Consider the following 27,945-nt stretch of genomic DNA (forward strand, 5'->3'; position numbering starts at 1 on the left):
GGAAGGAGTTGTTCTGGATTAGAAGGGGAACGAAAAATGGCGGCGGAAACGCTGCTGTCCAGTTTGTTGGGGCTGCTTCTTCTGGGGCTCCTGTTTCCCGCAAGTCTGACCGGCGGTGTCGGGAGCCTGAACCTGGAGGAGCTGAGTGAGATGCGTTATGGGATCGAGATACTGCCGTTGCCTGTCATGGGAGGGCAGGTGAGGAGGCGTAGAGGGGACGAGAGTCCGGGGCAGAAGGGGAAGGGGGAGAAGGTAGAGGAAGAAGGGCAGCTGTGGAGTCTGTGGCGGGAGCCTAAGGAGAATCGGGAAGAGTTAAGCAGGGGTTTCATGAGGACTCCTGAGGGTCGTAATCAGAGACCCATTCCCTTGGGGCCAGGGCCTGGGAGGGGTGGGGCTTCCCACTGTCCACTTCAGGTCCCAGTTCCTGATTGAAACACTCAGACTCCTCCCCCGTGGAGAAGTGGGAGTGCCCTCGCCCCTCACCCGCTAAGCACAGCTGGAGGACTTGTGGCTCACTCTGTCTTGACTGGGCTCTTCCCCAGGATATGAAGAGGGATCTCGTTGTTCTCCCTGATCCCAACCTCTCTTTGCCTCCCTGCCCCCCGACCCCCACTTCTTTCCCAGAGCCAAGCTTCGGACGTGGTGATTGTCTCCTCTAAGTACAAGCAGCGCTATGAATGTCGCCTGCCAGCTGGAGCTATTCACTTCCAGCGTGAAAGGGAGGAGGAGGCACCTGCTTACCAAGGGCCTGGGATCCCTGAGTTGTTGAGCCCAATGAAAGATGCACCCTGCCTGCTGAAGGTGAAAGGGACTGGGATGGAGGGAACTAGGGCTTGGAAACTATCTATTTGGGAACCATTGTGCCTGTGAATGAGGAGTGATGGGGAGGATCTGTTGGAATTAAGAAGGCCATTGAAGGACTAGGCATATTGTACAGATCGGAAAGAAGCAAAGAATCCTGTAACCACTGATGACACTTTGCTGAATGTAGAGGAGAGTTAGAAGAACTCAGAATAAGGGTTAAGCTAAGATTGAGGTGCTAAAGAGGGTCAGTGTGGGGCAGTAAGGTCACTCCCCTAGAGAAGCCTTACTGGCAAAGTCACCCCCTCCCCTGTCACTCTCTGCCCAGTATCCTATTTTATTTTCATCATGGCACTTTTCATGATCTGAAATCATCTTTTTAACTGAATCATCAGTTTATTCATTTTTGGTCTGAGTCCTAGCACTAGAACATAAGTCTATGAAGTCAGAGAATTTATCTTGTTCACAGCTATATCCCCCGTGGCTAAAACAGTATAAGGGAGTTCAATTAATACTTTAATATTCTATGTTTCCCTGGTCTGAGTGCTTCAAGGATATCATGATTTCGTATCTTTATGGACGACAAAGAAGGATTTTTTTTTTTTTTTTTTTGGCTGCGTTGGGTCTTAGTTGCCGCACGTGGGATCTTCGTTGAGGCACACGAGATCTTTCGTTGCGGTGCGCGGGCTTCTCTCTCTATTTGTGGCATGCGGGTTTTTCTTTTCTCTAGTTGTGGCACGCAGGCTCCAGGGCGCGTGGGCTCTCTAGTTTGAGGCACGCGGGCTTAGTTGCACCACAGTATGTGGGATCTTAGTTCCCTGACCAGGGATCGAACCCACATCCCCTGCATTGCAAGGCGGATTCTTTACTACTGGACCACCAGGGAAATCCTCAAAGAAGGATTTTTTTGTAAAAAGAGAAGAGTGGAAAGCCCACAGGTGCTAACCACTTAGGCTGTAGAGGTCTCTCTCCAAGTCACAGAAGGCAAACAGCCCTCCCTCCTCACCGAGAACCTGGAGGATTGAGTGTGGAAGCAGAGAGAGATGAAAAGTGAATGAGAGGTTATGTGTCTTGGAGCCAGGAGAGATTCTGGTTCCAAGAAGAGACATCTGTACTCCATCCCCCGATTGTTCATTTTTTTTATTGTCAGACCAAGGACTGGTGGACGTATGAATTCTGCTATGGACGCCACATCCAGCAGTACCACATGGAAGGTGACTCCCGCCTACATTTTTCCTAAGCCCTCAGCAACCTGTCGTGGAAGGTGACCTCCCTCCCCAGTTCCCTTCCCTCCTAGTCCTCTGAGGACAGGGTAACCATGCTTCACTGTGCTTTCTCTTGCAGATTCAGAGATCAAAGGTGAAGTCCTCTATCTCGGCTACTACCAATCGGCCTTCGACTGGAATGATGAAACAGCCAAGGTGGCAGGAGTGTGGGATTGGGAGAGAAAGGGGTCTGGGCTACAGACTGAGAGCCCTGACGAGAAGGGGAGGGTCAGGATTAGCTGACGTGTTTCTTGGGGTTTGGTGGCTATTAGGATAAAGTGCTCCTCTTCCCCCTTGCTGTCTTTCTCACACCCCTCCCTCCTGCCTGATGTCCTCCCCAGGCCTCCAAGCAGCATCGCCTGAAACGCTACCACAGCCAGACCTATGGCAATGGGTCCAAATGCGACCTCAACGGGAGGCCCCGGGAGGCTGAGGTTCGGGTGAGTCTTGGGAGAGGGAAGTTGACACTCCCCCAGTGACAACTCAGGTTCTAAGAGAAGAGGGCAGGGTTGCGTGGTATAGTCAAGAGTTTCTCTCCCAGACCCTAAACTCTAAGTTTAAGACTCATATTTCTAGCTTCACGGCACTGCCTGGATTTTCAGAGGCAGTTCAAGTCAACATTTCCCAAATCCTCCCCTCCGAACCCCCAACCACACTTTTATCTGTGTTTCTCCTTTCTGTCACCTAAGCTGGACATCTGAGTGTCATTATTGACTCTTACTTCTTCACTTTGTCCTCCTTTCATCATTTAACGACTCTGCAATGAGGTCGTGCTGGTGTAGGTATTGGGCTCTGCTCTGGGGGTACAGTGGTGAGCAGACACGCAGCCCCTGCCCTCATGGACTACAGTCAGGAGAGGAAGACAGAGAATCACAGAAATGAGCCTGTGATTACAAACTGAGAAGGAAGTGATATGGAGGAAAGGAATCAGGGTCAACAACAAAGTCCACTCATTCTACTTCTAGACTTCTCTCACAACTCGCCTCTTCTTTCCCATGCTTGGTACCTTCATCTCACTTGCATCACTGCCAACAGCCTCTTAACAAGTGTTCCCGATCCAGTAGTCCTTAACTGAGTTCAGGCAGACAGCTGTATGGTACGCAGAGTTCCTCAGGTGGTTCTAATGTGTATTCACAAACATAAACACCTGTAGAGAACCACATGACACAAGAATTATCTTTATGTAATACAGATTTGCACATGCAGCTGTGTGCTGGTAAATGTGGAACACCGGGATCGCCAGGGTAGGGTGGGGTGGTGGAAGGGGAAGCCCAGATGTAATGTTTGCCAGTATCCATGGTATAAATATCCCCATCATGGCAAAATTCATGCTATCACTGTGATGTCAGTCATCTTGCAACATTCCTGAAAACTTACCAGTTGGCTCTTGTGAACTGGCCTGAGCTGGCTTCAGCACACCCCTATAAGCAAGTGTCCCTTCTCTACTGAGTTCTGGAAAGCCTTCAAATAATTATGCCTCACACAAAGGATAAGATCCAAATACGTCAGCACAGACTGGGGGGTAGCAGTGGAGGTGGTGGGAAGCAGCCAGATTCTGGATATATTTTGAAGGTAGAGCCAAGATTTGTTGATGGATTGGATGTGAGGTGGAGTCAAGTATGACTCCAGGGATTTTAGCTTGAGCAACTGGGAGAATGGAATTGTCATTTACTCAAGTGGGAAGAAACGGGTTTGGAGGAGGAAACTAGGCTGGTGTTGGACATATGAAGGTCAAGATGCCTATTAGATATCCCAGTGGTGATGGTCAGTTGGTAGTTGACTCTGTAATTCTGGAGTTCCAGGACAGGGTTTGGGTTGAAGATATAACATCTTACTGCGTTTCTGTCCCACTGCCCTTCTTCCTGTCCTTTGAACCAGTGAGTCTCATTGTTCCCTCTGCCTAGCGCCATCTTCCCAGAGATCTTTGAATGGCTGGCTCCATCCTCTCAGGCTATATATACCTATGGCACCTCCGCAGGGAGACCTAACATAGGCACACAGACACACCCCCTTCTGCCTTGATCCTGGTAAACACCTACAGTGTTTTATATTCTTCAATGCATATATCATTTCCTGAAATTAGCTTATTTTTTGAGTTTAATTTCTCTCTCTATCCCCACTAGAATAAGCTCCAGGAAGTCAGGGACAATGTCTGTCTCATTTTATGCTGTATCCTCAGTGCCTTCAACAGCGCCTGGCACCAAGTAGGTACCCAGAGATTATTTATTCAATGAATGGAAGAAATGATAAGCCATTTCAAATGTCACTTTATTTTATGTGACCTTCCTTGGCTAGCCCAGAAAGTTCATTGTGTTCCCTCAGCGCTTCATATACATACAACCACGTCCACATATATCCACGTCTTAGCCTGTTTGGGCTGCTATAACAAAATACCACAGGCTGGGTAACTTATAAGCAACAGAAATTTATTTCTCACTGTTATGGAAGCTGGAAGTCTGAGATCAGGGTGCCAGCATGGTTGGGTGAGGGCCCTCTTCCAGGTCACAGACTTCTTGTATCCTCACAAAGGAGCTCTGTGGGGTCTCTTTCATAAGAGCATTAATCCCATTCATGAGGGTTCCATCGTCATGACCTAAGCATCTCCCAAAGGCCCCACGTCCTAATACTATCACAGTGGGCATTAGGAATTCAATATACGAATTTTAGGGAGACACAGACATTCAGACTATAGCAACCCACAGCATCCACACACATATATAATCTATTATAGCACTTGATTGTATTGTTTGTTTCTTTACTTGTCTGTACCTTCAGTAGGCCGAGAACTGAAGGCATTTTCCTCACATCTGCTGAACCATGTGCCCTGTGCCAAGCTCTATAATAGACGCTGGAGATGAAATGGTGATTGAGAGACCTAGTCCTGCTCTCAGGAGACAGACATTAAATAAAGAGCCACAGGAAGCAGGATAAACTCTCTGAAGGGTGAAGCACTTTTCACAGGGGAGCACACAATAAAGGAACTAACCGAGTCCAGGTCAAGGGGAGGCCTCTGGAGGAGGTGACCTTTGAACCAGCAGTTGAAGGATGAAGAGTTAGTCCAGCAGCTATAGACCAGTGGGAAGGAGAGAGCGTTCCAGGCGGAAGGTACAGTGAGTGCAAAAGGCCTGGAGGCAGGAGGGATTGATAGCCGTTACCAGTGACTGGAGGGACTTGTGGGAGATGAGGCTGGGCAGTCTTTAGGGGACAAGTCACAGGTCATGAAGCTCTGTAGCTGTGTTGAGGAGTTTGGACAATTTGAGAAACGAGGGGGAGCCAGTGAAGTATTTTGAGCAGAGTGGTGCCGTATGCGGTGTTGGTTTTGAAGGCTCACTCTGGCTGGAGCATAGCAAATGATTGGGAGACCAGTGAGAAGGTGGTTGCAGTAATCCAGGTGAGAAAACGAGGTGGTCCAGGGGTGAAGACATGTGAATTATTGGAGAGATTTAAGGGGCAAAATCAATATAGTAAGATTCGCAGGTTTCTGGCTTGAGCAACTGGATGGATGGTGATTTCTGTTTTTGAGACGGGTACAGTGGGAAGAGGAGTAGGTTTGGTGAAGGAAAATGATGACTTTGATTTTGCATATGATGATTTTAGTGGCTGTAGGCATCCAAGTAGAGATATCTGAGGAGGCTGTGGATCTGGGGGTCTGGAGCTGAGGAGAGAGATCTAAATTGAACCCAGAGTGCTGGAGCCATCAACATACTGTTAATAATTGAAGCCATGGTATGGATGAAATCTCCCCCTGCCCCCCGCCCAAGAAACAGGATATAGTGAGAAGTGGGACAGAACTGTGAGGAAGCCAGCATTGAAAGCCTGGGCAGAAGGGAGCTTTGCCAAGAAGAAGCGACCAGAAGGGAGACTGTGGTGACATGGAACCCAGGAAGGACATGTCTCAAGGAGGGACTGGTCCGTGGTGTTGGCTGCATCTGAACCTTCAAGGAAGAGGAGAATTAAAAACTGCTGTGGGTGATCATAGGAATTGTTATTTTAATGAAAGCAAAACACGAACATGGAAATAAAAATTCAGACTGTAGGGATGGGAACCAGAGGAAAATTGCTAAGTCCTCTGCTCCCAGTCTCCCCTGACCAGTCCTTTGGTTGGACTCAATGCTAGAGGTCATTGGCAGTGTCCACCAGAGCAGTTCCAGTGGGCTGGTGAAGCTGAGGTGTTGAGGAACGTGGTGAGAAAGTGGAAATCTTTGAAGAAGTCTGGCTGTGAAGGGAAGGGAAAAGGCGAGCACTAGTTAGCAGGGCTGTGGGCTTGGGAAAGTGGGACTTTGTGCTTGTTGTTTCATGTGTTAAGATGGGAGCGTGTTTAAATGCTGGGTGGACCTAGTAGAAAGGAGGCAAGGTTGAGGTACAGGAGAAAGAATGAGAAGAGAATGTGGGCAGGGCTGGGATCCTGAGAAGGCGGCTCTGTGGTTGTAACTAGAACAGAAAGATGGCATATTTGCTGGGGAGTCTGGAGGTTTTAGTGGCAGAAAGTTGAGGGCGTTCCTCTGTGGCTGCTTTTATATCCTGATGGGCCACCCAAGTTCGTAGCCTGAGTGACTGAGTGAATCCCCAACTCCAGGGCAGGCCTGGTGAAGTTCCATCTTCCCAGTGCCTCCTTGGCGGGAGCAGTGTGCACAGTGTTTGGTAAAAGTGCAGTTTCCGGGGAGTTTGGGAGCAATTGGTTAGCCATCTGGAAATAAATAAATTTGGATCGCTATCTCAATTCGTACATTAAGTAAGATTTCAGAGAGATCTAAGATTTTTCCATCAAGATGTTTAATTATGAAACATTTCAAACATACAGAAAATAATGTCAAAGAGACCCATAAATCCATTGCCAAGTTAAACAGATGTTAACATTTTGCCATATTTGCTTCAGATCTGTTTTTTTTAATAGAAGGAATAAAATGCTAATGATATAGTAAAAGCCACTCTCTCATTTCTTCCCTCTCTCTCCTCTCCAGAAACAACCACAACCATCTCTATGCTTGCTTTGTACTTTTATTAGTGCTACACATATCACAGACAATATATATATTTTGTGTTTTAAAATTATACATCAGTATAGTTTTTCTTTTTCACTAATTGATGTTTTTACCATTCTGTGGCATGACATGGAGATCCAGTTCGATTATTTTTTTTTTAAAATAAATTTATTTATTTATTTATTTTTGGCTGCGTTGGGTCTTCATTGCTGCGTGGGGGCTTTCCCTAGTTGCAGCGAGCGGGGCCTACTCTTCGTTGCGGTGCGCGGGCTTCTCATTGCGGTGGCTTCTCTTGTTGCGGAGCACCGGCTCTAGGCACATGGGCTTCAGTAGTTGTGGCATGTGGGCTCAGTAGTTGTGGCTCGCGGGCTCTAGAGCGCAGGCTCAGTAGTTGTGGCGCACGGGCTTAGTTGCTCTGAGGCATGTGGGATCTTCCTGGACCAGGGATCGAACCCATGTCCCCTGCATTGACAGGCGGATTCTTAACCACCGTGCCACCAGGGAAGTCCCAGTATCTGGTCTTATATTTAGATCTTTTATCCATTTTTAGTTTGTGTTTTGTATATGGCGTTAGAGAATGTACTAATTTAATTATTTCACATGTAGTTGTCCAGTTTTCCTAGTACCACTTGCTGAAGGGACTGTCTTTTCTCCATTGTATATTCTTGCCTCCTTTGTCATAGATTAATTGACCATAAGTGCATGGTTTATTTCTGGGCTTTCTATCCTGTCCACTGATCTATGTGTCTGTTTTTGTGCCAGTACCATACTGTTTTGATTACTGTAACTTTGTAGTATTGTCTCAAGTCAGGGAGAGTGATTCCTCTACCTCTGTTCTTCTTTCTCACAATTGTTTGGCTATTTGGGGTCTTTTGTGTTTCCATACAAATTAAAAAAATTTTGTTCTAGTCCTGTGAAAAATGCCACTTGTATTTTAATAGGGAAAGCATTGAATCTGTAGATTTCCTTGGGTAGTATGGTCATCTTAACAATATTCTTCCAACCCAAGAACACGGTATATCTTTCCATCTGTGTCAACTTCACTTTCTTTCATCAATGTCTGATAATTTTTGGAGTAAGTCTTTTGCCTCCTTTGGTAGGTTTATTCCTAGGTATTTTATTGTTTTTGATGTAGTGGTAAATGGGATTGTTTTCTTAATTTCTCTGATATTTCATTGTTAGTGTATAGAAATGCAGCTGCTTTCTGTAAATTAGTTTTGAATCCTTAATTCCAATATGATTAAAATTTTCAGTCTTTTTCTTTATAGTTTGTACTTTGGATCTTTTATTAAATACTTTTCTATTCACCTATATTTTTCAAGTTTTAGAAGATTTCTTATTATATTTCGGACTTTAATTCAATCAAAAATTTAATGTACAGTGTAAGCTTGGGACCTAAATATACCTAATTTCCATCAGGATAACCAGTTGTCCCAGCATCATTTATGGAGTAATCTGCATTTCCTCTCTGATTTGTAGCACCACCTCAGTCATTTATCAGGTTCCAATATATGTGTGCACTTTCTTATTGGCTTCTCTTTTGTTTTAAAAGTCTGTCTATTACTAAGTTTTGTTATCTGATAACATGCATTTTCCTTTGTTCTTCAAAACCATCTGGGCTGTTATTGGATAAGTTCTGTGAAAAACTCTTTTGGGAATTTTAATTGGAAGTATGTTGAATTTTAGATTAATTTGGAGAGAATTGATATTTTATGATATTGAGTCTTCATATACTATGAACATGATGTTTACTTTTTCTTGTCTTGTACTTCAGTAAGATTTAAATTTTCTCTGTGAAGCTCTTGTACATCTTATGTGAGGTTAGTCCTAGATACCTTGTAGCTTTTGTTTATTTGTGTCTTGTGTGTATATGTACATGTTTCAAGCATACAGGCACCTTATAGTTTTTGATGCAACTGTAAATGGCATCTTTTAAAAATTACATCTTAATGATTGATTGTTGCTGGTGTATGGTCACATTAATTGATTTTATGTATTGATCTTGTATTCAGCAACTTTGCTGAACTCTCTCATTTCTAATAGTTTGCAGATTCCCATGGATTTTCTGTGTAAATAATCATGTCATCTGCAAATAGGGACAATTTTGGTTTCTTCCTTTCTAATTCATATACATTTCATTTTCCTTACACTTACAGTGCAATAGATATGGTGATGATGGCCATCTTTGACTTGTTCCTGACTTTAAAGGGAGTGCTCCTGAAGTTACACTAGTTTTTAAAAATATTTTATTTATTTATTTAGCTGTGCCAGGTCTTTTTTTTTTTTTAGTCGCGGCACGCAGGATCTTTGTTGTGGAGTGCAGAATCTTCGTTGTGGCGTGCAGAATCTTCATTGTGGCGTGCAGAATCTTTAGTTGCGGTGTGTGGGATCTTTTTTTTTTTTTTTTGGCTGTGTTGGGTCTTCACTGCAGGGCGTGGGCTTCTCATTGCGGTGGTTTCTCTTGTTGTGCAGCATGAGCTCTAGGCACGCGGGCTTCAGTAGTTGTGGCACGAGGGCTCAGTAGTTGTGGCTCATGGGCTCTAGAGTGCAGGCTCAGTAGTTGTGGCACATAGGCTTAGTTGCTCCACGGGTTGTGGGGTCTTCCCAGACCAGGGATCGAACCCATGTACCCTGTATTGGCAGGCAGATTCTCAACCACTGCGCCACTAGGAAGTCCCCCTGCGGGATCTTTAGTTGCGGCATGCAAGATCTTTTTTCATTTGCAGCATGCAGGATCTAGTTCCCTGACCAGGGATCAAACTTGGGCCCCCTGCATTGGGAGTGCAGGGTCTTTATTTATTATTATTTTTTAAATTTATTTATTTTATTTACTTATTTTTGGCTGCATTGGGTCTTCATTGCTGTGCACAGGCTTTCTCTAGTTGCAGTGAGTGGGGGCTACTCTTCCTTGCAGTGCGCAGGTTTCTCATTGCGGTGGCTTCTCTTGTTGTGGAGCATGGGCTCTAGGCCCACGGGCTCAGTAGTTGTGACTTGCAGGCTCTAGAGCGCAGGCTCAGTAGTTGTGGTGCACGGGCTTAGTTGCTCCGCAGCATGTGGGCTCTTCCCGGACCAGGGCTCAAACCCGTGTCCCCTGCATTGGCAGGTGGATTCTTAACCACCATACCACCAGGGAAGCCCGCGCAGGGTATTTAACCAAGGTTTTTGTTTTGTTTTAATAAATTTATTTATTTACTTTTGGCTGCGTTGGGTCTTCATTGCTGCATGCGGGCTTTCTCTAGTTGTGGCGAGCGGGGGCTGCTCTTTTGTTGCGTGCGCAGGCTTCTCTTGTTGTGGAGCACAGGCTCTAGGCACGCGGGCTCAGTAGTTGTGGCTCGTGGGCTCTAGAGCACAGGCTCAGTAATTGTGGCGCACGGGCTCTAGAGTGCAGGCTCAGTAGTTATGGCGCATGGGCTTAGTTGCTCTGTGGCATGTAGGATCTTCCTGGACCAGGGCTCAGACCCGTGTCCCCTGCATTCGCAGGCGGATTCTTAACCACTGCGCCACCAGGGAAGCCCGGGAGTGCAGGGTCTTAACCACTGAACCACCAGGGAAGTCCCTGAAGTTACACTTTTTTAAAAAAAATTAATTAATTTATTTATTTATTTATTTTTGGCTGTGTTGGGTCTTCGTTTCTGTGCGAGGGCTTTCTCTAGTTTGGGCAAAGGGGGGCCACTCTTCATTGCGGTGCATGGGCCTCTCATTATCGCGGCCTCTCTTGTTGCGGAGCACAGGCTCCAGACGCGCAGGCTCAGTAGTTGTGGCTCACGGGCCTAGCCGCTCCGCGGCATGTGGGATCTTCCCAGACCAGGGCTCGAACCCGTGTCCCCTGCATTGGCAGGCAGATTCTCAACCACTGCGCCACCAGGGAAGCCCTGAAGTTACACTATTAACATATTTTCCTGTAGGCTTTTTGTAGACACTCTTTATCAGGTGAATGAAGATCCATTCTATTCCTAATTTGCTGAATATTTTCATGATGCAAAGCTGTGGAATTTTAACACATGTTTTTCTGTATCTATTCAGAGGGTCCTATGGTTTTTCATCTGTTTTTTGATATGGTAAATTAAAGTAATTCATTTTCTAAGGTTTTTTACCCTTGCATTTCTGGGATAATCCATCGTCATGAACTATTCTTAACACATTGCTATGTTCAGTCTCCTAATACATGATTTTTACAGCTATTTTCATGTGTGAATTGGTCTATAATTTTCTTTTTTTGTATTGTGCTTACCTTCTTTTGGTATCAGGTAATATTAGCTTCATAAGCGCCTTGAGAAGCTTCCCTCCTTCTCTGTTCTCTGAAATAGTTTGCTAAGATAGGAATTCATCTGTTCTTTAAAGGTTTGGGAGAACTCTGTAAAACTGCCTCATCCCCACAATTCACCACAATATTGGTATATTGTGGGCATGGTTTTTACTACTGTTTTAATTTACTTAATGATAATAAAATTTTTTAGGTTTACTATGTCATGAAGCATTAATAAATTATAATTTCTTAGGCTGTTATTTCATTCCTAAATTTTCAAATGTATTAGCATAAAATTAGTGTTTTATTTTTATTTAAAATCTGTTTTTGTAGATATACCCCCTTTTTAATTCCTAATATTGACTTTGCCTTTTCTCTTTTTGTTGCTCTGTCTTGCCAGAGATTTGTCTTGTTAGTCCAAGAGCTACCTTTTGACTTTGTTTATCCTCTCTATTGTCCGATTACTATTTCATTAACATCTTCATTATTTTATCTTTATTATTTCTTTCCTTCTTCTTCTTTTAAGTTTATTCTGTTCTCTTTCTAACTTCTTGGATTTTTTTCACACTTAAAAAATTTTATATTTAATTTTTGAATAGGTAGTAAATTTTCATAGCTCCAATGTAGAAATGCTTTACAAAGTATATAGAGAAAAGCCTCAACACACCTTTCCCCTCATCAGTCTCTTCCCATCCCCATAAAAAGGTAACCATTGTTAGCTTCTTTTTATACACTCAGAAATTTTTTTTGCTCTTATTTTATTAAAACATTTTTAAAAATTGAAGTATAGTAGTTGATTATATTATATAAATTACAGGTGTACAATATGGTGATTCACAATTTTTAAAGGTTATACTCCATTTATAGTTATTATAAAATATTGGCTGTATTCCCCATGTTATACAGTATATCCTTGTAGTTTATTTTATACATTATAGTTTGTACCTCTTAATCCTCTATCCCTATATTGCCCCCCTCTTCATCTCCCCACTGGTAACCACTAGTTTATTCTCTATATCTGTGATTTGACATTAAGTTATTTATTGCTTTTCTAATGTTAAACCAATTTTGCTTTCCTGAGATGAACCCAATTCAGTCATATGTATTACCTTTGACTATCCTTTTATATCTTGTTGAGCTCAGTTTGTGATGTTTTAAAGGATCTTGTATAGTGTATCTCTTGAGAGATATTGACCTGTAGTTTTTCCTTCTAGTACTGTCCTTATCATGCTTTAGTGACAAGGTTATGCTAGCCTCAGAAAATAAGTTGAAAAATGTTCACTTTTACTATACTCTGAAGGGTGTGTAAGATTCCAATTTTTTATTCCTTAAATGTTTGCTAGAATTCACCTGGAAAATCATCTTGGTCTAGGTTTTCTTTGTGGAAAGATTAATGGAAAACCTTTATGATTTGTGGAAATCATAAAGTTATGATTCATTTGATTTAGTAGTTTTAGGAATATTCAAAGTTTTCTATATCTAGTTGGGTCAGTTTTAGTAAGTTATATTTTTTAGGAATTTATCTAGTTTGTCTCATTTTTCAGATTTATTGGTATAAAGTTGTTCATGATATCCTTCTATTATCTTTCTAATTTCTGTAGCATCTGTAATTAGGTTCCTCTTTTCCTTGTTCATGGGTTATTTTTGCCTTGCTCTTTTGTTACTGGTCAGTTTCTTGAGAGGCTGGTCAGTTTTAGTAGACTTTTCAGAGAACTAATTTTGGCTATGTTGAGCTTCTGTATCGTATTTGTTTTCCATTGTATTTATTTCCATGCTAATCTTTATTTTCCTTCCTTCTACTTTTTTCAGCTTTAATTTGCTGTTTTTTTCTAACTTCTTGAAATGAATACTTAGTTCATTTCCAGCTTTTCCTCTTTTATAATATGCCTCTTATAAATTTCTCTCCAAGTACTACTTTAGGTATGTGTCACAGTTTTCTAAGCCTATTTTAAGTTTCTTTATTTAATTTTCAAATGGATAATACTTTCCCATGACTCAAAACCCAGAAACTATAAAGAGGTGTGCAGTGAAAAATTTCCCTCCCAAACTTCCCTCCCACCTGCTCATTTCCCATTGTGCCCTCCCCCCACCCCCACCCCCCAAGTAACCCTGCTTAGATTATTCTTTGTCCTTCCAGCCTTTCTTTGTGTGTTTAAAAGCAATTATGACTAGAGATTCTTATTTCCTGTTCCCTTTTTTTACACACAATACACAGTATATTAAACACACGTTCTGCACCTTGTTTTTGTATATCTTGACAATAATTCTTAGAGATCTTTCAATGGCAGTGCATCTAGAACTTTATTGTTTTCACATTTGCATAATGTTCCATTGTGTGATTATTCTATCATTTTGTCACCATTACTGTACTGATTAAAATAGTTTCCCCCCTACTTTTTGTCATTACAAAAGATTATTCCATTATACATATGTATATGTGTAACTGTATCTTGAAAGTGTAATTGCTGGGTGCAGGTTATATATATTTAAAGATTGTCTTTTTAAAATTTTTGTTATGGAAAATTTAAAACATAGAATCAGAGATAATTGTCCAGTGACCCACCTGTGTATCGTCTGGCTTGAGCCAATATGGCCAGTCTCATTTCATCTATCCCCTTGCCCACCTCCCTGCACTACACCTCCACTCCCAGGTTATTTGGAAACAAATTACAGACATCATATCATTTCATCCATAAATATTTCTGTATTATCCCTAAAAGACTAGAGCTCTTTTAAAAATATAACCACAATACCATATCACACTAAAAAATTAACCGTAATTTCTTATCACCAAATATTCAATAATTTCTTTTCCCTGATTATCTTATATATCTCATAATTATATAGATTTTCATGGTGGTACCATTTAATTTGAGTCCTCAAATACAAGTCCTGGACCATATAAGTTTCAGTTTGTTGAGACTTGTATGGGCCAGTATATGTCAATTTCTGTGAGTGGTTCTTTGTGCTTGAAAAGAACGTGTCCTCTACTGTTAGGCACAGTGTTTTCTGTATGTCTTTTAGGTCATGATTGTTCAAATCTTTTGTATCCTTACTGCTTTGTCTCCCACTATAATTATGGATTTGTGTGTTATTCCTTATTATTCTTTCAATTTATTCATCGTTATTCTGTCAGCTGTTGCTTTTTGTATCTTGGGGCTATGTATTAATTTATTCAACAAATGTTTATTAAGTGCTTCTTTGTGCCAGGCACTGTTCTAGTTGCTAGCGATATTTCAGAGAACACAACAGACAGAAATGACTGCTCTAGTTGGGAGAGAGAGACAATAAGGAAGATAAAGAATTACACACAATTTAAATTATCTTCCTCATAAATTGAACATTTTAACATTATGAATTGACCTTCTTTATCTTAGTAATTTTTTTACTTAAAGTCTCTTGTGTGATAATAATATAGCTGTAACAGCTTTCACTGAGTTATGTTTACTTATTTTTTTCATCCTTTTGCTTTTATCTCTTCTATATTCTTATGTTTTAAATGTGTCTCTAAATAGCATATACTTGTATTTTTAAACATTTTTTTTTTTTAAACATTTTTAACCATTTATATATGTGTGTGTGTATATATCTGGACTTATGTCTAACGTTTTATTTTATGCTTTCTTCTGTTCCACTTTCTTCTTCTCTCCTTTCTTGCTTTTGGTTTGTTTTATCTTGTCTTAGTTATGCCACTTTTTCTCTCATCTCAGTGGGAAGTTATGCTCTTTATTATTATTTTTTTTTATTATTAGCACCTTTAATTATTATTTATTTATTTATTTATTTGGCTGTGTTGGGTCTTCGTTTCTGTGCGAGGGCTTTCTCCAGTTGTGGCGAGCGGGGGCCACTCTTCATTGCGGTGCGCGGGCCTCTCACTGTCGCGGCCTCTCCCGTTGCGGAGCACAGGCTCCAGACGCGCAGGCTCAGCAGTTGTGGCTCACGGGCCCAGTTGCTCCGCGGCATGTGGGATCCTCCCAGACCAGGGCTCGAACCCGTGTCCCCTGCATTGGCAGGCAGATTCCCAACCACTGCGCCACCAGGGAAGCCCTCTTTATTTTTTTCAATAACATCTTTATCGAGATATAATTCACATGCCGCACAATTCAGTGTGCAATTTAGTGGTTTTTCGTTTATTCAGAGTTGTACAACCATCACCACAATCAATTTTAGAACACTGTCATCACCCTAAAAGAAATCCACTACCTTTTAGCAGTTACTTTCCATTCCACCTCTGCTCCAAACCCCATCCTCCCCTCTAGACAACCTCGAATCTTTCACTCTATAGATTTGCTTATTCTGGGCATTTCATATAGATGGAATTATGCAACGTGTGACCTTTTGTGTCTGGCTTCTTTCATTTACCGTGTTTTCAAGGGTCATCTGTGCGTAGCATGTACGAGTACTTCATTACATTTTATTGCCGAATAACATTCCACCTTCTATTTATCCATTCATCAGCTGATGAACACTTGGGTTGTTTGCACTTTTTGGCTATTATGAACAATGCTGCTTTTAACATATGTGAACAGGTGTTTGCGTGGACATATGTTCTCATTTCTTTTGGTACATACCAAGCAGTAGAATTGCTGGATCATATGGTAATTCTATGTTTAACCTTTCGAGAAACTGCCAGACTGTTTCCAAAGCAGTAGCATCATTTTATGATCCCACAAGTGGTGTATGAGGGTTTCAGTTTCTCCACATCCCCATCAACACTTTTTTTCATCTTTTTGCCTATAGCCTTCCTAGTAAGTATGAAACGGCATCTCATTGTGGTTTTGATTTGCATTTCCCTGATGGTTAATGATGTGGAGCATCTTTTCATGGGCTTATTAGCAATTTGTCTATCTTCTTTGGAGAAATATCTATTCAGATCTTTTGCCCATTTAAAAATTGCAGTGTCGTTTTATTATTGAGTTGTAAAATCTCTTTATATATTCTGGGTACAAGTCCCTTCTCAGATATATGATTTGCAAATATTTTCTCCCATTCTTTGGGTTGCCAGTTCACATTCTTGATGGTGTCCTTTGCAACACAAAGGCCTTTAATTTTGATGGATTCCAATTTATCTGTTTTTTGTTGTTGTTGTTACTTGTGCTTTTGATGTTGTATCCAACAAACCATTGCCAGGAAGACTTACACCTATGTTTCCTTCTAAGAGTTTTATAGTTTTACATGTAGGTCTTTGATCCAGTTGGATTTAATTTTTTGTATATGGTAGGAAGTAGGAGTCTAACTTCATTCTTTTGCTTGTAGATATCCAGTTGACCTAGCATCATTTGTTGAAAAGACAATTCCCACTGAATCATCTGGGTAATATTGTTGAAAATCAAATGATGATAACAGTGAAAATGAATTTCTAGACTCTCAATTCTGTTTTCTTGGTCTATATATTTATACTTATGTCAGTACCACAATGTCTTGATTATTGTAGCTTTGTAGCAAGTTTTGAAATCCATAAGTATAATTCGAAATCCAATCCTGTTTTTTTTTTTCAAGATTGTTTTGGCTATGTGGAGTTCCTCGAATTTTCATATGAATTTTAGGAACAGTTTGTTAATTTCTGCAAAGAACGTGTCTGAAATTTTGATGGAGGTTGCATTGAATCTGAAGATCAATTTGGGGAGTATTGTCATCTTAACAAAATTAAGTCTTGTAATCTGTGAACTTGGATGTCGTTCTGTTTGTCTTTAATTTCTTTCAGCAATGTTTTGTAGTTTTGGAAGTTTTTTTTTTTTGTTTTGTTTTTTTCCTGGGACATAGTGGGTGTTAAAGAATAGTTAGCTATTGGGTTTTTTTTGTTTTTTTGTTTTGGCTGTGTTAGGTCTTCGTTGTGGTGCACGGGCTTCTCATTGTGGTGGCTTCTCTTGTTGTAGAGCATGGGCTCTAGGCACGTGGGCTTCAGTAGTTGCAGCACACAGGCTCAGTAGTTGCAGCACAGGGGCTCTAGGGCATGCGGGCTTCAGTAGTTGTGGCACACAGGCTTAGTTGCTCTGGGGCATGTGGGAATCTTCCCCAACCAGGGATGGAACACATGTCCCCTGCATTGGCAGGCAGATTCTTAACCACTGCGCCACCAGGGAAGTCGTATTGTTTTTATATTATTATTTTTTAAAATTTTTTAAAAATTGAAGTATAGTTGATTTAGGGAGTTCCCTGGTGGTCCAGTGGTTGACTCTGTGCTTCCAGTGCTGGGGGCACGGGTTTGATCCCTGGTCGGGGAACTAAGATCCTGCAAGCCACGTGGCAGGAAAAACAAAAGTGTGAAGTATAGTTGATTTAGTGTTTTGTAGTTTTCAGAATAATAGTTCTACACTTATTTTGCTACATTTATTCCCAATTACTTAATTCTTTTTGATGCTATTGCAAATGTAATTATTAATTTTATTTTTGGATTGTTCATTGCAGGTGTATAGAAATACAGTTGATTCCTATATCCTGTAGCCTACTGAACTCATTTATTGTAATGGTTTCTTTTTTTCTCTAGTAGATTCCTTAGGATTTTCTATATGCAAGATCAGGTCATCTTGTAAATAAAGATAGTGTTAGTTTTTCTAATCTAGATGCCTTTTATTTCATTTTCTTGCCTAATTGCCCTAGTCAGAACCTCCAGTATGATGTTGAATAGAAGTGGCATGAGCAGACATCCTTCTCTTGTTCCTGATCTCAGGGGGAAACGATTCAGTTTTTTACCGTTAAGTATAGTGTTAGCTGTGGATTTTTCATAGATGCCTTTTTTTTTTTTTTAAATGGCTACTTTTTTTTTTCTTTTTTTGGCTGCATTGGGTCTTCATTGCTGTGTGCGGGCTTTCTCTAGTTGCAGCGAGCAGGGGCTACTCTTTGTTGAGGTGTGCAGGCTTATTGTGGTGGCTTCTCTTGTTGCAGAGCACGGGCTCTAGGCGCACGGGCTTCAGTAGCTGCAGCACACGGGCTCAGTAGTTGCAGCACATGGGCCCTAGAGCGCACAGGCTTCAGTAGTTGTGGCTCGTGGGCTCTAGAGTGCAGGCTCAGTAGTTGTGGCGCATGGGCTTAGGTGCTCCGCGGCATGTGAGATCTTCCCGGACCAGGGATTAAACCCGTGTCCCCTGCATTGGCAGGCGGATTCTTAACCACTGTGCCACCAGGGAAGTCCTATAGATGCCTTTTATCAGATCGATGAAGTTCCCCTTTTCCTTGTTTGTTGAATGTTTTGATCATGAAGAGATATTGAATTTTGTCAAATGCTTTTTCTGTATCCATTGAGATGATCATGTGGTTTTTGTCCTTTATTCTATTGATAGGATGTATTAATTAAATTAATTGATTTAAAAAATGTTAACCCAACCCTGTACTCCTGGAATAAATCCCACTTGGCCATGGTGTGTAATCCTTTTTATATGTTGTGGAATTCATTTAACTACTAGTTGAGGATTTGGGGGTTTATAATCGTGAGAGATTTTGGCCTGTGGTTTCCTTTTTTGTGATATCTTTATCTAGATTTGGTTTCAGGGTAATACTTGTGTCATAGAATGAGTTGGGAAGTATTCTCCCCTCTTCTATTTTTTGAAGAGTTTGAGACCGATTGGTATTTTTATTTTTTAAATGTTTGATAGAATTCATCAGTAGACCCATCTGACCCAAGCTTTTCTATGTAGCTAGTTTTTAAATTACTAACTTAATCTCTTTACTTGTTACTGGTCTATTCAGATTGTCTATTTCTTCTTGAGTCAGTTTTGGTAGTTTGTGTCTTTCTAGAAATTTGTCCATTTCATCTGAGTTATCTGATTTGTTGGCATATAGGTGATCATCGTATTCCTTTACAATCCTTTTTATATCTGTAAGGTTGGTAGTAATGTTCCTTCTTTCATTCTCAACTGTACTAATTTGAGTCTTCTCTTTTTTTCTTGGTCAGTCTAGTTAAAGTTTTGTCACTTTTATTTATCTTTTCAAAAATCAACTTTTATTTTATTTTCTCTATTGCTTTTCTGTTCTCTGTTTCATTCATTTCTGTTCTAATCCGTATTATTTCCTTCCCCCTGCTTGCTCTGGGTTTAGTTTGCTTTTCTTTTTCAGGTTATGGGCTTGATATCTTTCTTCTTTTTTATATTTTACAGGTAAAAATTTCCTTCTAAGCACTGCTTTAGCTGCATTCCATAAGTTTTGATATATTGTGTCTTCATTGTGTTTTCACTCATCTTAGTATTTTCTAATTTTCTTGTGATTTCTTCTTTGAGCCATTGGCTACTTAGGAGTATATTGTTTAATTTCCACATATTTATGAATTCCCCCAAATCCCTTTATATTATTGATTTCTAATATCATTCCATTGTGGTCAGAGAACATACTTTGCCCCTGCTTTCCTTTTTTAATTTATTTCATTGAAGTATACTGGATTTACAATGTTGTGTTAATTTCTGCTGTACAGCACAGTGATTCAGTTATATATACATTCTTTTTCATAATTCTTTTCCATTGTGGTTTATCACAGGATATTGAATATAGTTTCCTATACAGTAGGACCTTGTTGTTTATCCAGTCTATATATAATAGTTTGCATCTGCTAATCCCAAACTCCCAATCCTTCCCTCCTCCACGTCCCCTCCCCACTGGCAATCACAAGTCTGTTCTTTATGTCTGTGAGTCTATTTCTGTTTCATAGATAAGTTCATTTGCATAATATTTTAGATTCATATGTGATATCATAATGTATTTGTCTTTCTCTTTCTGACTTACTTCACTTAATATGGTCATCTCTAGGTCCATCCATGTTGCTGCAAATGGCATTATTTCATCCTTTTTTACAGCTGAGTAGTATTCCATTGTACATGTGTACCACATCATCTTTATCCATTCATCCATCCTATTCATCTGTTGATGGACATTTAAGTTGTTTCCATGTCTTGGCTATTGTAAACAGTGCTGCTGTTAACATAGGGGTGCGTGTATCTTTTTGAATTATAGGAGAACATACTTTGTATGATTTAAGTTCTTAGCTCCTTGAACATATTTATAATGACTACTTTAAAATGTTTCTCTATTATAAAGCAGAAACTAACACACCATTGTAAAGCAATTATACTCCAATAAAGATGTTAAAAAAAATGTTTCTCTGTGAAATCTAACATCTGTGCCCTCTCACAGGCATTTTCTGTTGCCTGCTTTTTTCCTGTGTATGCATCACACTGAACTGTTTCTTTGCATATCCCATAATTTTTTGTTGAAAACCAGACATTTTTGGTATTATATTGAAGCAAGTCTGAATACTGATTCTTGCCCTCCACCACAAGACTTGTTTTGGTTGTTTGCTTGCTTCTTTCTTTAGTGACTTGGCTGGGCTATTTTAATGAAGTCTACTTCTCCTACAATATGAAGCCTCTGATGTCATTTCTCTGAGGGCACAGCCTCGGACATGCACACAGTCACACGAGATGACAGTGGTTTCAGCAGGGCTCACTTTGACTGTTACCCTGTCTGCCTCTGCTGGTATCATACCCAGCTGTTCTTACCCACTAATTGCCAGCTGATTGCTCTATAGTTTGTTACATGTGGGGCATAAGTTGGTCCATAGTCTGATCTAATTAAATTTGGGCCCCTTTACAGGGGTTGTTTTTGATGCTACCAGCTTCTTTAGTGCTTACCATCAAATTTTTCATTTTTTTGAATGTGCCCTTAGGCTTAAACTTCCCCATACTCTGTTTCACATGAAGTCAGTTCCTTTGGAAAGAGCTTTGGAGCTCTCTGTTCTTATGGATTGCCTCTCCCCTGGGCAGAATCTCTAAGCCCCTGCTCCGGAGCTGGTGTCAGGAACAGTGATCCAGTTCTGTCAGAGTGACACTCCTGGGCAGGGGTAATAGCCTCTGGTCTTCTCAGTTTGCATCTCTGTTGTGAAACCTCTGCCCTTTTAGTAATCTGTGGTGGGATCAAGGCCCAATATTCTTGTCCTGCTGCACCTGAGGTAGAGCCTCTGTCCTATGAGTGGGGCTGGGTGGAGGAAGGGAGTCCTCAATCTCTTGACCACATGCAGCAGGAATTTATTCTCTGCAACTCAGAACTAGAGAGGACTGAGAAATATTGGTGGCCTGCCCCTCTGGTGAAATACCGTATCCCTTGGCTGGATGCTGAGGGGATAGGAAGCCCCGTTTTCTGGACCACACTCACCTGGAGTGGAGCATCTGTCTAAGTGAGCTGTGAAGTGGCGGTTGGGGGAAGAGAGGGAGGGAGCAGTCATGGCCCAAGTACTACACACTTTCACTGTCCAAGATGTAGCAGATTTTCTTGAATAGATGTTTTTTAATTTGTTGTATGTCCTTAGGAAAATTTCCAGAGATTTTAAATGTGAGTTTTAAAAAAATGTTCACCGGTAATGGAATTTCACTAAGGAGTGGGTCTGCAGAGCTCCTCATGCTGCTATTGAGAAGTGGGGCCTCTCTTCTACTTTTAATAGTTACTTTAGAAATTACAGTGGTGTATGCTAAATTTATCAAAAGCTAACATTAATTGATATCTTTGTTCTCTTTCTGAATAATACAAGGACCTTAGAACTGGTTGAAGTTTTTTTAAAATCATACACACACACACAAAGAATATACAGATTTCAAATACATATGAAAATATATATCAAATATGTAAAAGTATGTACATACTGTATTTATATAAAGCAATAACGTGAAACAAATCAGCTGGTTACCTACTGTTAAGCTGCCCAAGTTCAGTTCCTATTTTTTACCACTTACCAGCTGGTCAGCCTGGACAAGTCCCTCAACCACCTCAAACCTAAGTTTCTTGAGCCACAGAGTTGAGATACTAATACCTCCCTTACTGGGTTTCTGTGATAATTAAATGAGCCAATGCATGTAAAGTGCCATATGCACAATGTATGCACAGTGCCTGACAAACTATAAGTGCTTAATATAAGACAGCTGCTCTAAGAACTAATGGTTAATTGTTGGTGGTAATTACTATTTACTCACACTCTCTGTCCTGGCAGTTCCTCTGTGACGAGGGCGCTGGTATTTCTGGGGACTACATTGATCGAGTGGATGAGCCCTTGTCCTGCTCTTACGTGCTGACCATTCGGACTCCTCGGCTCTGCCCTCACCCTCTCCTCCGGCCCCCACCCAGTGCTGCTCCCCAGGCCATTCTCTGTCACCCTGCCCTGCAGCCTGAGGAGTACATGGCCTACATACAGAGGCAAGCTGGTGAGTAATTAAAACGAGGAAGGAGAGACATGGGGAGGGACACGCAGAAGATGAAGTACCGAGGAGCCGATAGGAATGTGTCCCTGTCCTGCCTACACGCTGTCTTTCAGTAGACTCACAGCAGTACAGAGACAAAGCCACAGAGGGCCGGCAAGACCTGGACCCTCAAATATGGAGTGAGACCAAGCCTGGGGTGATGCCCCAAAAGAAAGCAGGTAGGCCCTTGTGTCACCTGTTCCATGAAACATGTCTCCCATTTCTTCCCTTCTCCAGTGTTACTGTCCTGTACACCCAGGGGTGTCTTGTCCTTAACAGTCCTGACTGTTGGAGTGGGTGAAAAAGTACTACGGGCCCTAACCCCTTAGTAATAGAGGAGAACGAACCCCATGCTATTTGCTCCCTTCTGTTTCTCCCGTCCTTTCAGGTTCTCCCTTGTTCTCTGTATTCCAGGCGCAAGCCTAGCCAAGGATGACGGTAAGGAATCAGATTTCTGGAAGATGCTTCACGAACCAGAGGAACAGGCGCCAGAGAGGGGGGAGGCACAGGCTGAGGTGAGAGCCAGCTTCCTAGCCGTTTCTCTGATGAAGCTGAACCTGGGCTTTGGGCTGGAGGGCCACTCAAGCTGAGGTCATTATGATGAGATGACCTCCATTTACCTAGGGATGCAAGGATTTACCCAGAGTCATTGCTTTAAGAGTATGGTTGGCATGCATAAGCTTGCGTACTTGACTCTGCCCTTTCCTTCTCATTAGGAGCAGGAACCAAACCTTGAGGCAACGGATCCAGCGCCAGGCTCCCACGATGGTGAGTGAACCCTCCACGTCTCCTTTACCGCTTGAATGTATTCTCAGGTTCTGCAGGGGGCAGGTGGGGGGTAGGGGTAGAGCTAGAGCACTGGGAGGGAGGTCGGGCAGCCGGGCCAGCAGCAGATTCCTTTTTATGGGGGCGCGTGGAAGAGCAGGGGACTCGGCAGCTTGTTAGCGTCCTCCTCTCTCTCGCCTGTGAGGCCCCCTTAGGCCACGTGAGCGCTCTCTGGAGGGGTATGTTGGGCCCTATCTCTCAGACTGGACAGGTAGCTCTGCAGGCAGGGACCATGTCCTTCCTTGGCCTCCTCAACTCCTCTCCTTAGGAAGTAAAAACAGAATTAATTTAAGACACAATGGGTCCATTCCTATTCTTTCATCACAGATTTTCAGAACAACGTGCAGGTCAAAGTGATTCGGAGTCCTGCAGACTTGATTCGATTGATAGAGGAGCTGAAGGGTGGAACAAGAAAGGTATGGGCCCTGCTCCAGGGAGGGGTGGAAACTACCTCCCTGCTGGGAGCATTCGGAAAACCACCCCTGACCTGGGCCTGACCTGGGCCCCAAAGAGCTGCCTCAACTTCCTTTACTCCTCCTGAGTCCCCCGCTACCACATCCCTGTTTGTCTGCCCCCCACGTGTCTACAGAAACCCCAGCCATCTACCATCTCCCTCTTTCTCCCGATCCCCACCCAGGGGAAGCCAAAGGCAGGCCAAGAGCAGCCTGGAGACAGTGCTGCAGAAGTCCCTCCCAGGGGACCGGAGGTGAAGGAAAAGGGTGATCCAGAACATCAGAACGAGGTGGAAGAAGAGGAGGACGATGAGGATGAAGAAGATGATGAGGATGAAAGGCAGTTGCTGGGAGAATTTGAGAAGGAACTGGAAGGGATACTGCTCCCGTCAGACCGAGACCGGCTCCGTGCGGAGGTGAAGGCTGGCATGGAGCGGGAGCTGGAGAGCATCATCCAGGAGGTGAGCTCCACTCTTCCGCCTGCTGCTTCCGCAGCTGCCAGCACCTGTGGGCGGGACAGGCCCAGGGACCGGAGGAGAACAGGGGCAGCACCTCGCCTGCCTGGGACATATGACCTGGCACCCTGAACCGCTAGTTGCTTACTTAATTAAAAGGGGGGATGGTGGGGAAGGGGTCAGAGAGAAGGATGAGAGTGAGATACTACTCCTCTGTGGAGCATGGACTGCCCCTCACACTGCAGACCCTTGACTGTCCACCCCCACCTTGGGCCTCCCAGACAGAGAAAGAGCTGGACCCAGACGGGCTGAAGAAGGAGTCGGAGCGTGATCGGGCTATGCTGGCCCTGACATCCACTCTCAACAAACTCATCAAAAGGCTGGAGGAAAAACAGGCTCCAGAGCTGATGAAGAAGCACCAGAAAAGGAGGGTTGTCCCCCAGAAGCGTCCCCCATCCCCCCAACCAGCAGGTGAGAACTATCAGACAGGAAGGAAGAGCCAGGTCCATCATCTTGATCCCTTCCGAGAATGCTCACTCTCTCTCTCTTTCTGGGATACTGTTCTCACGCTTGCCTTCTTCCCAACAGCTCTATCCCTTTGCCTGGTTACCTCCTAGTCGTCCTTTTGGGAAGCAGCTTTCAGAGGCCACAGGGCCTCTGGCTTGCTTGCATGACTGTTTTCCGGCTTGCTCCTGTACATCCAGTGCCTAGCACTTTGGCCGGCACCTCGTGGGTGATCAGTAGATATTAACCGAATGAATGATGTGAGCCTGTGTGCGGAAGACCGCACGCCTGTGTCAGGTGCTGCCTGTCGATGGCTAGCACTGCGCAGGGAGTGGCCCCAGCTATCAGGGTGTCAGTGGGGCAGCCCAGCTGCTCATAAGCCAGCTGCCTGGACAGACTCGAAGTTCCCTTCCTCTTGCACCCCTTGTGTCCATTCCACGGGGCCTATGGGTGTGGAGACCAGGCATTCCAAATGGAATGTCCTAGTTTCAAACCTTCCATCCCATTATCTCTATTATAAACACTGAAATGTCTTTTGAGTCCCGACATTGTGGGGTGCCAAACCAGTTTTCCAACCTGCTTCTTAAAACAAACTTCTTTGCAGGCCCAGGTGGCCTGATTTTTGCTTCAGAAAACAGTCGTTTTCCTGTAGGTGATGGGCAGAATTATCGGGTTGGGAGGGAAGAAAGGAGACTGAAGTTGGTGGAGGGAGCTTTATGGGTTGCAGTGGGGTGGGGTGATGGGTACTAATTTATTTTGAGCACTGGCTAATATACATGTTCGAGATGGAATAACTGCCGAAACCAACTGATGGCTTAGGGAGAGGCGACCACCACAGCCCCTCACCCTGGAGTCACGGCTCTGCTTTGTGTCTCCCTGTGTGTCTCCCCCTCTAAGAGGAGGATCCTGAGCACAGAGTCCGGGTCCGGGTCACCAAGCTCCGTCACGGAGGCCCCAATCAGGATCTGACTGTCCTCGAGATGAAACGGGAAAACCCACAGCTGAAACAAATCGAGGGGCTGGTGAAAGAGCTGCTGGAGAGGGAGGGACTCACAGCCGAAGGTGGGCCCTGGAGGGCGGGCTGGATTCAGAGCTGTTGGAAGGGCTTGCTGCCGAAGTGGAGGGGCTGGGAACCTCGGCCGGGGGCCCGGGGGCAGAGGACCTGCGCTGAAGCTCCCACCCCTCCTCTCTATTCACCAGCCGTCCCGATCCTTTCCAGGCAAAATTGAGATCAAGATTGTCCGACCGGGGACTGAAGGGACTGAGGAGGATGCACGCTGGCTGACTGATGAGGACACGAAAAACCTCAAGGAGATTTTCTTCAATATCTTGGTGAGAGGCGCCCCGCCCGCGAGTCCTGGACCTCCAGCCTTCCCTCTCCCGCAACCAGCTGAGGTGTTGAGGGTGTGGTTGAGAATCCTCCAGGCACCTCCCAGCCTCGCCGCTGGCTCAGCCTCAGTTTCCTCATCCGTAAGATGAGGCTGTTGGTTCTGGGCATCGGGCCCTCAGCAAGAGCCCCACGAGCCGTGTGCGCTGGCTCCTGCCTCCCCCATGCTTGCCCGCCCTCCCGGATCCTCCAGCGCCCGGGGCCTCCCTCGGCCTCTGCTCACCCTCGTGCCCTCCCACCAGGTGCAGGGAGCTGAAGAGGCGCAGAAGGAGCGGCAGCGGCAGAAAGAGCTGGAGAGCAATTACCGCCGGGTGTGGGGCTCTCGGGGCGGGGAGGGCATGGGGGACCTGGATGAATTTGACTTCTGAGACCACCGCCTTTGGCTCGCCAAGGAGTCCAGAGTCTTCCTAGACTGGCCCTGCCTCCTTCCCCCCGATCCCCCGGGGCCCTGAAGGCAAAACAGCAGAGGAGAGCTGAGCTGTGAGCTGTGGACTTCGAGGCCCTCCTGGGGGTGCGGAGGGGCCTCGGGTTGAGTGCTGCTGCTACTGCTGAGAGCGCCCTCAAGACCTCCTAGGCCTGTGAGATTTGCTCTCCTGGGCTTCTCCACATACCCGCGTCCTTTCCTCCCGGCTTCCCCCGGGTCGTCTCCCAGCTTGTGGGTTCCTTTCCCCTCCCTACCTAGAGTGTTGTGAGATCTTTTGAGTGGAGTAGAGCAGGGGGAGCAAGAAGAGTGGGGCGGGTCAGCAGGCCCCAAGAGGCACGCCCCACCCCTGCCCCACTCCTGTTCAGAGGCGCCTTCCCCCTTCCCCCAGACTGGCTTGGGATGTCCTGCCCCTTTCCCTTTCCACACTGTTCCCTACAATCTGTGCTTCTGAGTTGAAGCACCTTCTCTCTGTTGCTGAGAAAATGGGAAGAAAGTTGCCCACCACCTCTGACACAATCCCATGAAAAGGGTAGGCTGCAGATCCACCCACCATGTTCTAGAACAATCAGGTTGCTAAATAAAGAACTGGACCATCACACCATCAATCTTTTTTTTTCTTTTGGGAGGGGGTAGGTGGGTTTGGGGCTCAGTAGGGAGGAGACTTGGTGCTCTCCTCAGGATGGAGGGCATGCTCTCTGATCCCATTCTGTGCTCCACAGTCCAGGCAGTAGCAGTGGGGCTGGAGTATGCAGGAAGAGACCAGGACGGTGAAACAAAGCCTGCTGGCCTGGCCCTGACTGAAACACTTGCAGTGTTGGTGTCCCTTCTTTTCGTCATCTGTCCATTTCTGTTCTCTTCTCCCCCTTTATATCCCGCGAGCCACAAGGTACACACAGAGTTACCCCACCACAGGGATCCTCCTGCCGAGCTCTCCTACAGTGCTGCAGACTCCATCCCCATACCTGCCAGCCATACCACTTCATTTCCCAGAAAAGACCTCTACCTTTGGCCATGCCCAGAGAGAGGGCTGCTGCCCACACAGGCCAGCTTCCTAGTATGCCAGTGGTAGGCAGGCCTGGTTAGGTGTCTCCATCTCTTCCTCATTGCCAAGTGCAAATCTAGGTCCCCTGCTTCCCCCACTTTCTCCTCTTGCTCTGTCTGCATCTCTCAGGTGTGCAGCATTTTGCTGAAGACTCCACTGACTCATGAGGTAAGGGATAGAGGGCATGGAACTCCCACGTCTCCAAAAGTGGAAAGAAGGATTCAATTGTTCAAGGAAGCTGTATGAGGCTGACCCTTTTCTTGCTGAAAGCGGTCTTGTACTTATTGTGCAAGTTATGCTTAAATTGTTTTATTTAAAAATGCAAATAGGTAGGCTTCTGAAACGCTGC

The 27,945-nt window shown here is 44.0% G+C and overlaps 1 protein-coding gene across 8 annotated transcripts; it reads left to right on the forward strand.

The window, feature by feature from the left end:
* Window positions 1–27,150, forward strand: OS9 (OS9 endoplasmic reticulum lectin). Of its 8 annotated transcripts, none has more exons than XM_059936320.1 (16): window positions 1–198; window positions 625–801; window positions 1,952–2,015; window positions 2,146–2,222; window positions 2,408–2,506; window positions 4,190–4,270; window positions 22,261–22,471; window positions 22,585–22,686; window positions 22,922–23,022; window positions 23,224–23,275; window positions 23,660–23,748; window positions 23,970–24,245; window positions 24,521–24,710; window positions 25,641–25,805; window positions 25,963–26,075; window positions 26,373–27,150. In XM_059936320.1, exons 1-16 carry the CDS (start codon window positions 37–39, stop codon window positions 26,496–26,498), a joined length of 2,085 nt encoding a protein of 694 aa, XP_059792303.1. In that variant the 5' UTR covers window positions 1–36; the 3' UTR covers window positions 26,499–27,150. The 8 variants fall into 8 exon arrangements, with proteins under 8 accessions (XP_059792303.1, XP_059792306.1, XP_059792307.1 ...); XM_059936319.1 differs by having other exon boundaries at window positions 2–198; window positions 22,582–22,686; XM_059936323.1 differs by lacking the exon at window positions 25,641–25,805 and having other exon boundaries at window positions 22,582–22,686.
* Window positions 27,151–27,945: the final 795 nt, after the last annotated feature.

The sequence above is a fragment of the Balaenoptera ricei genome, chromosome 10 (genome assembly GCF_028023285.1).
Source record: "Balaenoptera ricei isolate mBalRic1 chromosome 10, mBalRic1.hap2, whole genome shotgun sequence".
In the NCBI taxonomy this organism is placed as follows: Eukaryota; Metazoa; Chordata; class Mammalia; order Artiodactyla; family Balaenopteridae; genus Balaenoptera; species Balaenoptera ricei.

What these genes read in the sequence shown, in the direction of transcription:
- OS9 (XM_059936319.1), top strand. Translation starts at nt 37, where the DNA reads ATGGCGGCGGAAACGCTGCTGTCCAGTTTGTTGGGGCTGCTTCTTCTG. An exon ending in TGAAGGGTGGAACAAGAAAG is followed by an intron (nt 23,749 to 23,969) that starts GTATGGGCCCTG and finishes ATCCCCACCCAG; the next exon opens with GGGAAGCCAAAGGCAGGCCA. An exon ending in AGATTTTCTTCAATATCTTG is followed by an intron (nt 26,076 to 26,372) that starts GTGAGAGGCGCC and finishes CCCTCCCACCAG; the next exon opens with GTGCAGGGAGCTGAAGAGGC.